This window comes from Atta cephalotes (assembly GCF_000143395.1).
Source record: "Atta cephalotes unplaced genomic scaffold scaffold00014, whole genome shotgun sequence".
Lineage (NCBI taxonomy): Eukaryota > Metazoa > Arthropoda > Insecta > Hymenoptera > Formicidae > Atta > Atta cephalotes.
Genome location: NW_012130078.1, coordinates 4,118,310 through 4,135,012, shown reverse-complemented (window position 1 = coordinate 4,135,012; position 16,703 = coordinate 4,118,310). Strand labels below are relative to the sequence as shown.

At 30.9% G+C, this 16,703-nt stretch overlaps 1 protein-coding gene across 1 annotated transcript in view; it reads right to left on the bottom strand.

The window, feature by feature from the left end:
- Positions 1–11,787, bottom strand: part of LOC105617796 (acetylcholine receptor subunit alpha-like 1) — a 99,061-nt gene extending 87,274 nt beyond the window's left edge. Inside the window, exon 1 of the mRNA XM_012199350.1 lies at positions 11,530–11,787. Within this exon, the coding sequence (XP_012054740.1) occupies positions 11,530–11,787 (258 nt within the window). The remainder of the gene's footprint in view (positions 1–11,529) is intronic.
- Positions 11,788–16,703: the final 4,916 nt, after the last annotated feature.

Sequence of the window (16,703 nt, the reverse complement as noted above, 5' to 3'; positions counted from 1 at the left end):
TACGTAGTTAACGTTAACGTACGTTACCGTACCGTTACTAATACCACTACTAACACTAACTACTACTAACTACTCTCTTCTCTCTCTCTCTCTCTCTCTCTCTCTCTCTCTCTCTTCTCTCTCTCTCTGTCTCTCTTTTCTAAAAAAATTATATTCATTTAATATAGTTGCTATTTAATATAGCGCATTTATATTTGAATAGCCAAAATACAAAAGCCGTTAACATTCAAAAATTTTTAAAAATGAAATGTTGAAACTGTTGAATTTCTTAGTCTTGATTACGAATTGAACATTTTAAATTATGTAGAAACAGTTACAAACCTACAATCCTATAAAATTAAAGAAGAAAAATAGGTAACGTTATAAAAAGAAATTAAACCTTTACTCTATACTTTACTAATTTTTTATTGTTATTTATTATTATTTTTGTATGACATATGTTTTGCCAATTTTTTTTGTGTTTAGTACTTTATTTTTATTCGAATTTGACATAAATGTAAAAAAGGAAAAAACATTCCATTCTTTCAATAAATTATAGTGTGATTTGTAATATCGTATATAACTTTTTTTATTAGGATTTTTTAATAGATTAATTAAAATGCGTTAAAATCATACTTATATACATTTTCTTTATATATTTTTTATATATATTATATAAAATCATACTTATATATATTTATTATATATAAGTATACTTATATATATATATATATATATATATATATAATAAAAAATTATACTTAAGTCAATAACTTACTTTATGATTCAACATTTACATCAATATTTATTTCAGTTCTAAAATGAATCACATTCTTTCTTTAGCTGCAAAAGTAATTAAGTGCATCGTATTTTAATAAATAAAAATAGTATTTCTATTTATTAACTTTTAAAAAGTTTCAAATAGAGATAATTACTTTTGGAAATGACGTACTCATTTAATATTTAATAATATTAGAAATGCCTATATTTAATATATATAGAAGCATTTAGGTATAATTGATTTACTAGAATGTCTTTAGAATCTCAGAAACTAAGTTAATCATCTCGGCTACCGGAAATTTAAACAGACATTTTTTAAAGTGTGCAATGGAGAGAGATAAACACCAGTAGTTTATCATTTTCTAATTTCTTCATATAATCTTTTGGTCATCTTTCTCTACCAAGTAGGAAGATAAACAATGAAAAATTTACTTGAACGTACTTTCCTTAAGCTACTAAGGTAAAATATTGCCTCATTTATTATCGAGCTAAAAATCCTTACTATAATAATATATTATGTACCTCGATTTAGTCATAATAATTGATAGTAAGTGTAACATTATATCCATAAAGAGTTCAGTAACATGCCAATTCAGCGGTTTCTGAACGTCACCGCGAAGCGGCAAAAACCCCCCACGGGAGGATGAAATATCGAATCATTAATAAAAAAAGATTTCTCTTCCGCAGCATCTTCAATTTAACGAGCAAAAATGTATCTTCGTTATCGTGCAATGGTTGATAACGACGAAGCAACGTGATCTGTGTAACACAACCTTTAAGGACCACCACCGCGGTGATGTTCTCCTTTCAAGATGACGAGATTTATTTCGCCGCGCTCGGTAGAAAAGAGAAACCCGAGAAAAGCGAATTTGTAATCTCTGATTACGTAAAATGAGTCGCCTTAATTGACACGCTCGTGAAACAGGAGCGCGAACGCGAAAGCGAAGAGCATTGCACCGCTTCGTTCTCCTCACTTCAGCTAATTCGTTTGAGGTGTTAATCAACGGCTATTCACAAAAACGTTCACTTTACGTGGACGCAATAAAAGACATTTTAGTTACTATCTGTATTGCGCTGAAGATAACAATTCTCAACGTGACATGTTGCACAAATTTGAGCCAACGTACATGAAATTGCATTTGGTTAAACAAACGTTACACCTTCAATCAGCAATAACTGTTTTGTAATTATAGGTATATAAATTGAACCTTATTTACGATTGTCAATATATAGTACCTCATTGTTTTCGATCCGCAATTAGCGTTGAAAAGTATACCGGCTGAAAAATACTCAATTTCATACCTTTTTTATTAACATCATACCTGATATTGAAATAATATATAAATGTATTGAACCTGTACGTAAATAAACTATTCATTGAATTAATGAAAATTAGTTCAATAAATTTTCATAATGATTTAGATTATAAAACTATTACTATTAGAATCCATTGCAAGAATGAATATATAATTAGATAAATGAATTCTTCTTGTATCAATGAACTAACAATATTAAGTCGGACATTGATTAACGATCATATAAAATCTATGTACTCTGAATGAATAAAATGATTTTGCTGTGAATGTTAATTTTATCTAATTGATATATTTGCCAACTTTACAGAAAATAAAATAACATTTTTGCAATTTTCATTATGTTACGTGTTATATGAAAATTTAATATTTAAAATTAATGGGTATATATTCTCAAAATATAGATCTTCATGGAATAATAAATAGAATAATATATGGATATTTACGTGAAAAAAATGTAAACATGTAACATCAAATAGTTTATATTTATAATGTACCTATTGACTTCATACAAATATTTTAGGATAATATACAATATATAAAGTATTTTATATATATAATACTTTATAATACTTTATATATAAAGTATTATTAAATGTATATTATTATATATTTTTAGGATATATAAAATATTAACATTATTAAAATTCTCAAATTTCGAGGTAAATTAGCGTAAAAATCGCACGAAAGAAATGCTTGATGAGCAACATATTTCTCCGAGAAAAGTGACAGGTCTCAAGTAGCGAAGGCAAGCACACTTTCTAAGGGAATAATAATGATAATCTATAATCAGTCATGCCCGTGAGTCATGAATCTCATGTTCGTTCAGACGAAGTGCTTGAAGGAAATGCACGCGCGCAGAATTTCAAAATGACGAACGTGCGCTCTGGTTTCCATTGAAACATTCGGAGTATTCGTGTTTAATTGGAAGAAATGAAAAGCCGATACCCGGAGGGTCGTTAAAGGCGCATGAGTTCGCGGCACCGCAAATGAACCCTTATCATCGACCGACACCGTCTCGCCCTCGTGTCGCCCTCGTTCACTTGCGGCGCAATCATCCGTTTCACTCCGATTATACAGCTATCGTAGTATGCTGCTTGAACGTTTGCTCGACGATCAAAATTGGTAGATCGATGCAATCGAGCGCATAACGAATGACAGTTGAATAGGAATTTTGCTATTTTGCGGGAGAATTTGGCGACGCTGACGCAATGCATTTCGATCGCAACCGAAACAATCGCAATTGACAGTTATGGAATCTATAATAAGCTTGCCATTAGAAGGTACCACAACAATTTCAAGTTTGTGAAGGTACACGTCGAACCGTGATATTACGTGACTAGAGATGTAAACGAAAATACTAGAATTTTAGGATAAAAAATTCGAAAATTAATGGTTTTTTTTCCTTCGGCTTTGATAGTTTTTACTCGGATATTTTTTTTAGATCATTTAGATCTGTCGCATTGCTTGAAATCCCCCAAAGTTTTTGCACTTAAAGTGATATGATTAGAAAAAAATATCCGAAAAAATAGATTTAGGCGTTGAAAAAAAAGAAAGCACAGATGCTGAATGTAAAGAGTGCAAGCAACGCAAACAGATCTATTAACTTATCAACTCTTCAAAAGTTGCAACAGCTAATAATACATATTTCCGCTTCAATATAAAATTATTAAGACAAATAAAGTATTAAAAGTATCGAAATAACAAGAAAAATAAATTCTACTTCTTCTACATATTTAACATGAATTCTATGTTTTTTCATAAATTTTATGTGATTGATAAAAAATATTTTATAGTAAAAAATATTTTTTATAGTTTTTTATAGTAAAAAACTATTTTAAATAGTAAAAAATTACTTTTTAAAAAATTAGTTTTTTACTTGATACTTTTTTCTGAAGTTAAAAATACCGTTTTTTTACATCTCTATACAGAAAGAACACAGATAATATGTACACTGCAACTTAAAAACAGATAAGAAAGAAAGAGAACAAAAGAGATTAAAAAGAAGTGCTGTGTAAAAAGAACTCTAAAAAGAGAAACGCAAAGATATTTGTTCGTACGGATATAAGATACATTTGTCTTTTTACTTCAGAGCTAAGAAGTGCCATTTTTCGTACGAGGTATTGATTTAATAACAGCGGTTACTTGCAGCCACATAATGCGGAACGATCGAAGCGTAATTTACCAGAGTCTGCCGAGTAAAAGGCTCTCGAGTTAGCGTTCTCACGATTCCTCACGTTTCGCATAACAACAAAATCCTTTCGCAATAAAGAAAAAGAAAAAGGAGCAAGTATATGGAGCCCGTATGATCTCGAGTCGCAGCCGTAGAAATAAAAGTCAATCTCGCTGCCTGCTGTTGCCGCTCGTAAATCCCCGTAGAACCGAATCGCAGGTCTATCTCGAATCAAAGATAGAGAGCAGAGAGAAGAGATGCTCCGGAGAACTGCAATTCCAAGAAGGTGATTACCTTGAAAAGGAGGCCGTGTAAATAATGGTTGGACATCGCGGCGCGAGAAATTGGTCCTCTATGAGCCCGTTGGGATTGCTATTCTGTTGCGACCGATCTCTTGCTACTTTCAACTATCGATTAATGTATTCGCGCCGTCATCCATCTGTAAATTTAGTTTGCACTCCTATTCTATATATACGACACCTAAGTTGAATTCTTACTTAATGAAGATAAGTAAATACAAAAAGTATTCGTATAGAACAGTTGACAATGCATATGAACAGTATTAATTGTTGGATCGTTACAATTGGATCATAATTGTTGCACAAAATTTATGACTTTTGTATAATTTTAAGATATTCGTGACTATAAGGTAACGAAACATTTAATATGAGGTTCATTTTGCAACCTGACACATACAAGACAATGAAAATTATGGATATGTATTCAAGAAGCCAATTGAGTTTTATAAAAGAAGGTTTGACGCAATTTATCGAAGAATTTAAGTGTATACAAGCGTTTTTAGCTTTTCAAAGAAAAGTCTAATTTTTAACTTTTTGTAAATTATCATTTAATAATCTGGCATTTTTGTTGTATTGAAGATGACTGAATAACAGTTGAAACATTTACATATTTAAAAATTGATAAATAGATATTGTGCAATAACATCCTGCAGTTTGGCCTTTATTGTTAAACAATTTTTTTATTTGTAGAAAATAAATATTAATTTTAGCAATTTTATAAATATATAAAATGAGGCTCGAAAGAATCTATCAGTGAAAAATATATGAAAAAAAGCCTATCAAAGCCGACACCAGCTATTCGGATACCCAGAATCTCTTTATTCTCGTGAATGTAACAATAACGATATAAATAAACGTTTTAATCCTTCAATTTGGGCCCTTATCAATATAAAATATAAATTACGTGAGTAATCTTATATAACTACAATTAAATATAACTACAATAAAATATAACTACAATTAATATCATGCAATTTTCAAGTTAGTGAATCACGACAATTTAGCTCATTCTTCTTTTATCCAAATACCAGTTTGCTGTAGTGAGTAATAAATAACCAAGTGAATATCATAAATATTATGAAATTATATAATAATATTATAAAACTTACATAAAAAATAAAAACGATATCGTATACATTGCGTCAATAGATAAAGTCACATCGCTCATCAAATTGTCAGATTTGCTATGTAATCATTCAAAAGAAAAACAAAAAGAATTAGAGAGTTATTTAAATAATTTATCCGAATTTTAATTTTATTAACTTACATGTAAGCATTTCTCTCATGACTCGACGTAAAGGTCTTGTAGTGTTGACAATCAAAGTTGAAATGAGAGTTAAAATAATAAAGTCATGTGGTTATTTAAATAAAAATAAAAGTAAGAACAAACAGAAAAAAAGCAATGTCACGATTCCGCAAACAAATTCATATATGGGTCTAAAGGATAAGCATCCTTCTGTAAATTTAAACTCTGTTTCTGTTGCTTTTTATATGCATTTCCGAAATCAATCTTTTATTAAACACTCTTTCTTCTCGTCTAATATCTTGACATTTTTCCCAATCAAATTCATGCTGATGGCTAATTCTATATTCTGTTATTATGGAATGCTGTGTAGTATTCCAATTTATGTTCGTTTATGCGTGTTTTCAAACATCTATCTGTTTGACCCACATACAATGCTTCACAATCGCGACAATCAATTTTATATACAATGTCTGTATGAGATAATTTGAAACGTCTTTATATGACCCCTAATGAATCCCCTAAGATTATTAATCCCCTTATATGCCATGTGTATTAAGCAGGTTTTTTTAATTTTTTTGATCTTTTCTAAAAATGGTATAAAAGAGATAGCAATTTTTATACTATGAGTTCTGTCCTAATATAAACAAAAAAGGTTTTGCGTATCTCTAATCTTATAACAAGCTAAATTCCTCGACTACAACTGTATAAATACTTTTTGTGCGTTCAAATAATTTTTATCTTTTTATCAGTCTTTTATTTTTGCTTCTTTTTAAAAGAACATTTTAATTATTTTACATTTTAATTATTACGTACCTTATTAAATAAAATGATTTTAAAAAATCAATCTATTTTCGTTGATAAATTGCTAATTAATTAAAAATAAAGTTTTTTTTTAATATCTGCCGTGTATGTAAATACTTTTTTTGTATTATAATGGACACGCAATTCTGTATAAATAAATTTTACGATTACGAATTTCTTAAGTTCAATAAATAAGCATAAGCTTCGATATAAAGATAAATGAACACATATTATTTTGATCAGCAAAAAATTTCATCAATTTACTTGCTTCTTGTACAAAAGAGCTTTACTTTTCCTTATATTTTCCTCTCGTCGGAGTTGCACATGAATTATTGTATATTATTATATTTTTCATTTTGATGAAGCACATTCTTATGTATGCGACGACTAATAATTCCGATAACGATCATAAGAAAATATAACTGACTGTAGATGTGTATCAAGTGTATGACTAAAATGCCAATGCAAAGAACCCATTGTTAGTTGATATCGTTAGAATGTTGAGATGTGACTCTGATAATTAAATGAATGTTTTCATTTCCTCTCTTCACTGCATACTCCTATTTCTCTCACTCGCGGTAAACTGGTACAGCCTTATGTGAAGAAACAATCAGCCAGTTAGCCTCCGACTATCGATCGAATTTTGCAGCTTTTGTCGAACCGCTGGCGTGAAAAGGGATGTTGGCCATCGCATAGCAAGTGTCGTTACATGAGACAGAAAACGTGTGATATTCGATGTAAGTATCGATCAAATATCGATCAAATATCGGCTTCCGGTATTGCAACTGCTTTAGATAACGCGATCCCCAAAGTCCACGTTCGTTACTTTTCCCACTATCTTCGCTAGTGAAATCCGATCAACCAGAGCAAATGTTTCGTAAATTCTACGAACGTGTGTATGTACAGTGAATGAGTTCGTTGCACGTAGTAATCATTTACTAGCTTCGCAACGGGATTTTCAATCGGTGAAAAGTTACATGCAACCGAGTGCGATAGTTTTGAGTGATTCATAAACATTGTAGACGGGCAACCGTTATACCAAACGAGCTATTTCGCGTTCGACAATTATTGCATTCGCGCAACAGTAACGAGATCTCGAAAAGCGGAATTGCACAAGCTTTTATAAAATTTTTAAAATTGCAAGTGAGTATTAAAGCTTTTGAGAATGTTGAAAGTTTTACTTGATATTTAAATAATAAAATATAACAGTATGAAATAAATACATTTAATCACTTGATAGTCGTATATTTTTATCTGAAACGTTTTTTAAATTAATGTTACTTCTATTTTAAATTTGTTGAATAAAGTCTTTGAATAAATAAAGTCTGTTATCTTAAAAACAACTATATAACAGAGATGATATAAAATATAGTATAAATATTATATATGAGGGTCGTTTAAAAAGTTTTGAATTTCAACATGAAAATTATTCGTCAAAACCATTTTGGTACTACAATCGTACATGTTTTGAAAGATATCTGTGAAATTGTAGCCATTTTGGACACTCAATTGACAATCATTTACTATATGCCTATTGATGTCAGTGTTTTTGTAAAAATGGAAAAAATCGGCATCGAATATCGGCAGTCGCCATGACAAAAATTTACGAATTAAAGTTCGAATTGATTGATTATTCCCCGTATTCACCAGATCTTACTCCCAACAATTTTTCCTGTTTCCAAGACTCAAAATTTGGCTCCGAAGACAAAGATTTTCATCAAACAAAAACACTAACATCAACTAGCAAACAACAACTGAGCGTCCAAAATGACTACAATTTTCATGAGTATCTTTCAAATGTATGATTGTAGTATCAAAATTTTGACAAATAATGCCATGTTGAAGCTCAAAACTTTTCAAATGGCCTTTGTATATATCATAATATCATTATATTTGATCAAGTCCAAAATTTAAGCATGATTATTAAACATGATTATTAAGCATGATTATGATTTTTTAAAATTGGCAGAAATTAATTTAAGTAATTAAATGACAGCAACATTATACCAATTTTAGATTAACATCCTACCAATTTTTTATAGGACCAGTTTCACCAATGCTAATTAAGCTTATCCATCGATTAACTTCATCAGAAGCCAACAGTAAAACTTAAAATCTGTCTTTCTAATTTATTCTTGTTAATAAAGAAAAAGTGTTGTGTGGAGATAATAAATAAAACATTGAAATGTAAATATATTTAATTATTTTTTACAAATACATACTTTCGAAATTAAATTAGAGATGATGAGTTTTCAGTTGGCAACATCAAATCGGCGGATAAAGTATGGCGTTTGGTGAAATTGATCCATAAATTTAGATGTGTATGTATGTGTTGACTGTAATATGATTTTTTCTTAAATTTGCAAAAATGAGCAGAATTAATTTGATTCATTAAATGGCAGCAACATCACATTTTAAAGATTCCGCGAAACTGTCTGTAAGCGCTGCTTATTGTTTTTTAACGAAAGCTACAACAATCATCGGTATCAAAATTGCGTCCAACGTGTGGCCTGAACCCTATGTCGATAACGTGCGACAGTAGGTGCGCCGATAGCAGCCGATAACAAATTAATTATGGTTTGGACTGAAGCATGTATTAGTCGATAGAGATCCATGATCGAGGTAATTATTGCCGAAATTCAGATCGAGTCGCGGGCATGTAACTCGAATGTAATAACCGAGAGAGACAATGCGGGGAACGGGGACAATCAACGTAATTCTAACACATCGATCGACCGAGGAGTGCATCACTGCGTGTATGTGTGCGTGCGTATATGTTTAGTTTCGAGCGTTCCTCACCGAGATGCGATTGATTACTGACGATCAGATTATGGCAATTAATAGTTCGAGTGCCATGAATCCCTTCGCTTGTAAATTAGTTCCGTTTCCGGCAGAGGAACTCTCGGAATCCAACTTATCACCGCAAGTACGCGGACGACCGTTATCGGTCATCTAGCACAGAACCTGTATTCCACGCACACACGCACACACGCACACACACATGCACACACATGCACACGCGCGCACACGCACACACGCACGCGCGCGCGCAGAGAGAGAGAGAGAGAGAGAGAGACACGCATCATATATAAACAAGTCTTTCCAGACAGACGTATAACATCATGGACGAAAATGTCAAAATGAACTCGAAATACCCTTACACTATTTGCGATTTTGAAAAAATAAAAGTCTATTTTACGCAGATATGATTTTCAGTATGTCTCATTAATACATATTTATTTATATGTCCTACATTTTGTAGAGTTAGCGATATATGCGAATAGCCATAAAGTAGGAAAGAAAATAATGACGAGAAAGTTGAGCATTGTGTGAAGAGGGAATGTCGAAGACAAACAGAATCAGTGAATATTGAGAAATTAAAAGAGAATAAATCGAAGACCTGGAGGTTTGAAGCAAACGAACTGGTTGGTGCCTAAAATTTACATTGGCAGAAGAATCGAATAGATAACCCCACGAGCAAGATATACCCACCCACCTAGAGGGATGTTTATTGCTATCAAGAAGAGAACGTGGCTTTATGTCTTGAGACGACAGGCGGAAGCGGTTTCCTCCTGAATCGGCTCTGTTCTTCACGCATGTTGAAAAATAAATACGTAGAATGAAATAATCATTATATTCCATTACCGACTTGCGAGTCATCACGATCGTTTACGTATACGAAAGTTTATATTTATTTCCGACACGAACGATTGGTCGCGACGTATTTTGAACACTTTGTATATTGAATGCGACTGGATTGAAATAAGAATCAAAGTCGAGTTCTGATTATTGTCTGTAATAAAAGAGTGATGATTTTCCAAAGCAAATTACTCAGTGAGATCGTTATAATATATTCGGATTAACAACTTAACTCTCCTGTTAGAATATCATAATTTTCAAATCATAATTTTCATATTTATGCGACATGAGTTGATTTCTACAGTGTTTTAGTATTTCGTAAAGTATGTAATCACGTAACAATTTTAATAAATTGATTTTAAGCTTATTTTATTTTATTTTATTGTTTAAGCTTATTATTAACTGTTTCATCATATAAATTAAGCTTTAATAACATTATTAATGGAATGTATTTTATTTTGTATCACAATAAATTATCTTTCGCAATAATTAAAATGTACAAATAAAAAAAAATTGTAGATATTGAAAAAGAGTAAATAATTATAAAATATTTTATTTTTTATATTATAAATCTCATTAAGATGAGATAAACAGTTTGATCAATTTAATTAACAATGCACAATGATAACTGGAACTTCTAATTTGATTTACGCAAATGGAATGTTCCAAATAGTAATTGAAAGTGAGCCTCGAGCATTACATTGTTTCCTATCTGTAGCATCCACATACGTCAATATTGCGAAAATAGTATGGCATAGTACGATGCAAATCATACAAATTGAGCGGTTAGGAAATTGATATAAGCATACTTTATTAAACCTCATACGAAAATTGTACGCTATTAAATTTTAGATATTATAAGTTAAGAGGTTTGTTCTAAATTATTATATCTCTCGAAAGCACAGTGTTGGAATCGAAGAAATATTTTCCATGATAACACGCGTGTGTATGTAACAACTTAAAATATAATCCAATATTTTTAATTTTAATTTCAAATGACACGAAAAAAAAACGAAGAGAAAGAAAGGGAATGAAGTGCGAATTTTATTCATACTTAAAACCCATCACTACTGGTAATACCTGATGCTTTACCGACTTCGTTAACGAAACAATACAGCCCGATATCGTTTCCCTCTGGCTCGACCCAATCGATGAAACACATTGGACTATTTCACAATCAAGTACTCTTGCTCTACATATCTGGCATTCGTCCCGGGGACGCAAGCCCTCTATATAGAGTAACGCTATTCACACACATATACATGCGATAGGATAATGGGTTAAGTGGGGTCTACTCACGACGTCGATGAGCTGGGAGAGGCGTAGTCCCATTTTGACAGTGAGGCGATCGCTGTTGTTGCCAACAGGGCGGATGAGGCGATTGTAGTTCGACAGCAGGTCATCATAGAGACGCTTCGCTTCCGGATTGGCCGAGGCGCCCGGAAACGGGGCAACGAGACAGGATATGGCTGCCGCCATCGCCAGCAATCCGCCCAACCTGGACCACCATCTCCACCAGCCTTTCCCACCGTCGTTCGTCCAAGCATCCCTAAGCATCGTACGCCTTGTCCACCCCTTTAACAATAAATTACACGTCCTTTGTAATGCATGCCTCGGTACAGGGTTCGTTCATATCCCTCTCCCCCCCCCCCCTTTCCTCCTCCCCCCTCTTTCCTCTCTCTATCTCTATCTCTCTGATGTACACGCCAGAATCCATGCATGCATCAATTATTCTGTGGCTGTTTTATATTGCGACATTAAAGGACATTTTAACCGTGATAAAATGCAATGACTTTGCGGCAGCTCGTTTCGCGCACGGAGTAGAAATAAAGTTAACGGTAATTAGGAAATACACTGCTAATGAAACATTTCGTGCAGAGCGAGACAGAAATAATGCTTCGCGCGGTCAAATGCTATTTAAACATTTAATTAAAATTTGTATAAATATTGGTGAAACACAAACTTATTATTTCGAACCAGGTATTCATTATTATAAAAGATTTTTTATTGTAGCAAAGCTCTAGTGCCGACTACAAAATAAGCTTCGTTTTAAATGCAAAACGAACGATAAATATGTTATGCTACTAAAACACTTCATATAAATAAGAGAATATCAAATGATAATTTAGAGTTTTTCGCTTAAAACGAAAACTTGTTTAATTTTAGCCAAAAGAGAATAAAAATATTTACAAAAATGATTTATAAGCGAATGAAAATGTCTTCAACAAAAACTTTCACCGATAATTTGAAAGATGAGGTTCTATAAAAAAAGTCGTCTCAACGACGACAAATTCATGAAAAGATATTTTCGCTTAAAATGTGAATTTCACAGTTTGACGGTCGTATCATGAAACTTATAAGTCGTCACTTAAGCAAGTTGTAAGGCAAATGCAATGTGTTAAAAATTACTTGAAAAAATTACAGATTAGTCTAAATTGTATTTAAAACTAATCTAAAAAATCAGCGACAGTTTACCATCTGGATTAAAAGTTATTTCAATAAAAAATAAATTTTTTAGACACTCGTCCCAGAAAGTCGATAAGTCGTCCCAGGTTCAAATTCTGGCTAAGGTAATATTTTCGCAATAAAAGTTTTTATTTAAATTAAGGGGAGAGGGGGATTACATGTGGGAATATATATGCACGAATGTATTGGTTCGCTATTATTAACGTCTCAGATTGATTATGTTTAAAAATGTGAACGTTTCGGCACACAATCTAAGATAAATGAAATTCATAAACCAAGAATATTATATTATTCGAAACATCTAACTTTAATAATCGATCCTTGGTACTCTTTACATTTTATATTTACTCGATCGGAATGTTATTCTTAATATTTTTTAAATTTATACTCTAATAGCAATATATAAAAATGTGTTATAAAATAATGATCAAAATTTTCTCAATTTTGTTTATATAAGTACATTTTGAATTCACAAATATTTATGTAAAGCTACATTGAAATGCAGACATTAGTTGTTCAATAAATAAATAAAAAACAAAATATTTATTTATTACTAAATGGTAAATCTCAATGAAATTATGCATAAGTCATTTTTCATACTTAAAGTACTTATACAAAAAAAATTTAGATTTTTATTATTTAAAAAATTTTTGTTTATAACAATAAATGTAATAATAAGTAAAATAATGGTCTATAAAAATGTGTTGCTCAATAAAAACAGAATATTATGAACACAACTTTTATATGCATGTAGTTTGTTCAAAGCGTAAATATTAATATATGTGTTTTATGCTCTTACAACCTTCTTAAAATAATGAAGTTTGTAAACAAATACAAATCATCTAAAAGAAAAATCATACACATATAGTAAATTATGATTAGTTGGCAAGCAATCACTGGCAATGATATATGATTATACGTAATGAGTTTTACGACACATTGAGATAAAGAAGATCGTATTGACAGAAAGAAATGAAACAAATTCTGAGAAAAGCTCTTTTATGAGCACGTATAAATCTTACTTAGAACCGATTTCGCAATTAGTCCGCTTTAGACATTGCTATGCACGTCCGACATCGTAGCGTTATGAAATTATACGGATAATTCGCGATATTGTACCTGCAAATTCTGATTGATCGTCATAATGCAGGTTTGATCGTAAACTGGGTTATCCCAGGGAAATGACAAGCTGTTACACGGAGTGAAGATGAAATACTGTGCCATAAAATAAAATCGTAACGTATATCCGCCTTTGGGTTATTTATTCATTGACATTCCTGCTGTGTATTTGCAGGCAGCATTTTCTTTTATGTTTATCGATCTGACGTATGGCGGTTATCGACTATTAGCCTCTGCGCTAAACTTATTTAGTTGTCCATTTCTATTCTTGAGTGTGCTATTTTTAACTTACAATTGATTTTAGATATCCTCGTATAATACACAATTGCATATTATAGCTTAAAGTTAATGTCATGCTGAATGCGAATTAGATAATAGATTAGCTAAATAAAACATTTGATGAACAACCCTTATATTCATGAGATATCAGCTATATGTATTTAATATTAAAAGTAATTATAAGCGTTCTTGAATAATGGATTATGTTTGAAATAACATAATTAATCATAAAGCATAATAATTTTATGTCGCAAAATTAATATGGATATACTTCTAAAAAATTCTAAAAACGTATCGCTCATTTGTTACAATGATACCATTCAAAAAACAAAATTTTTTAATTTTATTTAGAATTTAGAAAATAAGTTTGAATATTCTGAATCGTTAAAAATTTTTTAAATATTAATTTTAAAACGCAATTTTACCATAATAATTATAGAATGTACTGATTATAGAAAAATAAAAGTATGTTAAAGTATGATCTTTCTTTATATTTCTACTTTTTCTTTGCAAGCAACATAATAATTTTTAATTATGTCGTTATTCTAGCAAATAAGCGATTATATTTTATTGAATCATTATTAATATAAATGTCAAGTATTTTAAGAAAATTTCCAAATGTGATTCAAATTAATATTAATATGCTAGTATGAATTCATTTTATCGATACAAACATAGCGGAACAAGCCAATTAGTCACTTAGCTGTCGAACGCATTAAATCCGGGTCTTTAGTTAATTGCGAGAACACGCGATAAACCGCGATTGTTCCGCAGTGAAAAGACCATGCATACATGCTGCTCGCTTGAACTCGCATAGCGCGAAAAGAAAAATTTGCGGCCTGGCAACGATTCGACATATTTCATGTATCATACTTAAAGTATTTAAACAGAAGCAGGTAATCGCGCGACCGGAAGCCATATCTCTGTTCAGGTTGCAGTGCTTAAGTGCGTCTCCTGTCGATTCTTTTTAATACTCTAACGACGTCAAACTTTTCCAAGCGAGTCACCGTTCATCGTAAGACGTAACACGGCTGCCAGACCAAGTCATTTACTTACTTGTAGTGAGGAGCGTAATCGCCAATCCATAAAAGAAGGCTTGAACGATATTGTTGTGTCACAGGAAAGCAGAAGAGGAGAAAACATCTCGAGGAAGTTTTATCGCTTCTTTGCTGACCTCGTCTACCTCTCTATTATCAGCATAACTGTATGCCTCGAAGAACTACTTCATCGTATTAGGGCAACTTATCGCGCTCTGATGCTCCTCTTCTTAGAAAGAAGAGCGACAAAGAGAATTCTCAAACACTTGAGTTCTAAACTATTTTATCGAAATTTTCGAGAGAAATAGACGATTGTGCGAATAAGCTAATTTTATTTCCTTTTTTCTCACTTAATATGTATATTTTAAATTATTTTAAATTATTCTGTTTGTTGTGTCATATACCAGATGAACCATTACAGACTTCAACAAAAATATTAGGCACTTATATTTTATTCATTCATCTGGAATTTTTTTACTTGCATCGTTATTGTTACCTATTCTTTACTGGCATTATATGTACATAAGTTTAAAAGGTTTTTAACAACAAAAGATAATTTAACAACAAAAGATAATTTACAGCAAAGGCCATAAATCAATTTTTGAGCTGAAACTTTAATTTATTAATTTTATTTATAATTTTTCAGCAAATTAACATCTTTCTAATATGGTGTCTGATTGAGCATCGAATTATTAAAAAAATTGTTTATCAATTTAATTCGTGGCATTATTACAGTAGCTTAATTGCGTTTATAAGTTCGAAAAACCAATTCGGCGCACAGTTCGAATGACTATAAATATGATCTATGCATGTACATATATATATATTATATATAAATATATATATATATATATATATATATATATAAAAGTATATATATAAAATTTAGTATATATATATATATAAAATTTACATTATTTAAAGCATTAAAAATCTAATTTCGATCGATATAAGCTTCTAGTTTACCGATTGTCTCTCACATTTACGGTCTAAATAATTCTTATTGTCTAAAATTTTAAATAATGGTTAATAAGGTGCCTAATATTTTTGCTCAAATATATATCTATAAATATGTTTTAAAATTTCGTAAACGTGTTATTGCATAAAAAGGAAAAACAAATGTTCCTATAAACATTGGGTTGTAAATGCTTTGTTATTAAAATAATGAACGTAAATAAATTTGAAATAATGCGTCAATGTCATGTATATGTCATTCACAGGCACGTGTGAAAAATGATGGAGAAGTTTAAGCATCTCTTGTAAATAAAAAAGTATCCATCGGAAACTTTTAAATAAATTCATTGTTACTGTATTTGTGTCCATTATTTTAATGATGAAACATTTATGGTTTATAACCTAAGCAGAACAATAAGTTATGATAAAGTTAAAATGACATTAAAATGAATCGTTTCTGAAAAGTGACTTTTAATAATCATTTGATGTTATTTTGATGTTATGATGAATTACGTTCTGTTTAAGAATGTGTTTATAGAAACATTTATTTTTCTTTTTTATCCAGAAATATGTATTCACAAATTTTAAAATATACTTATACCTCATCTTGGACATATA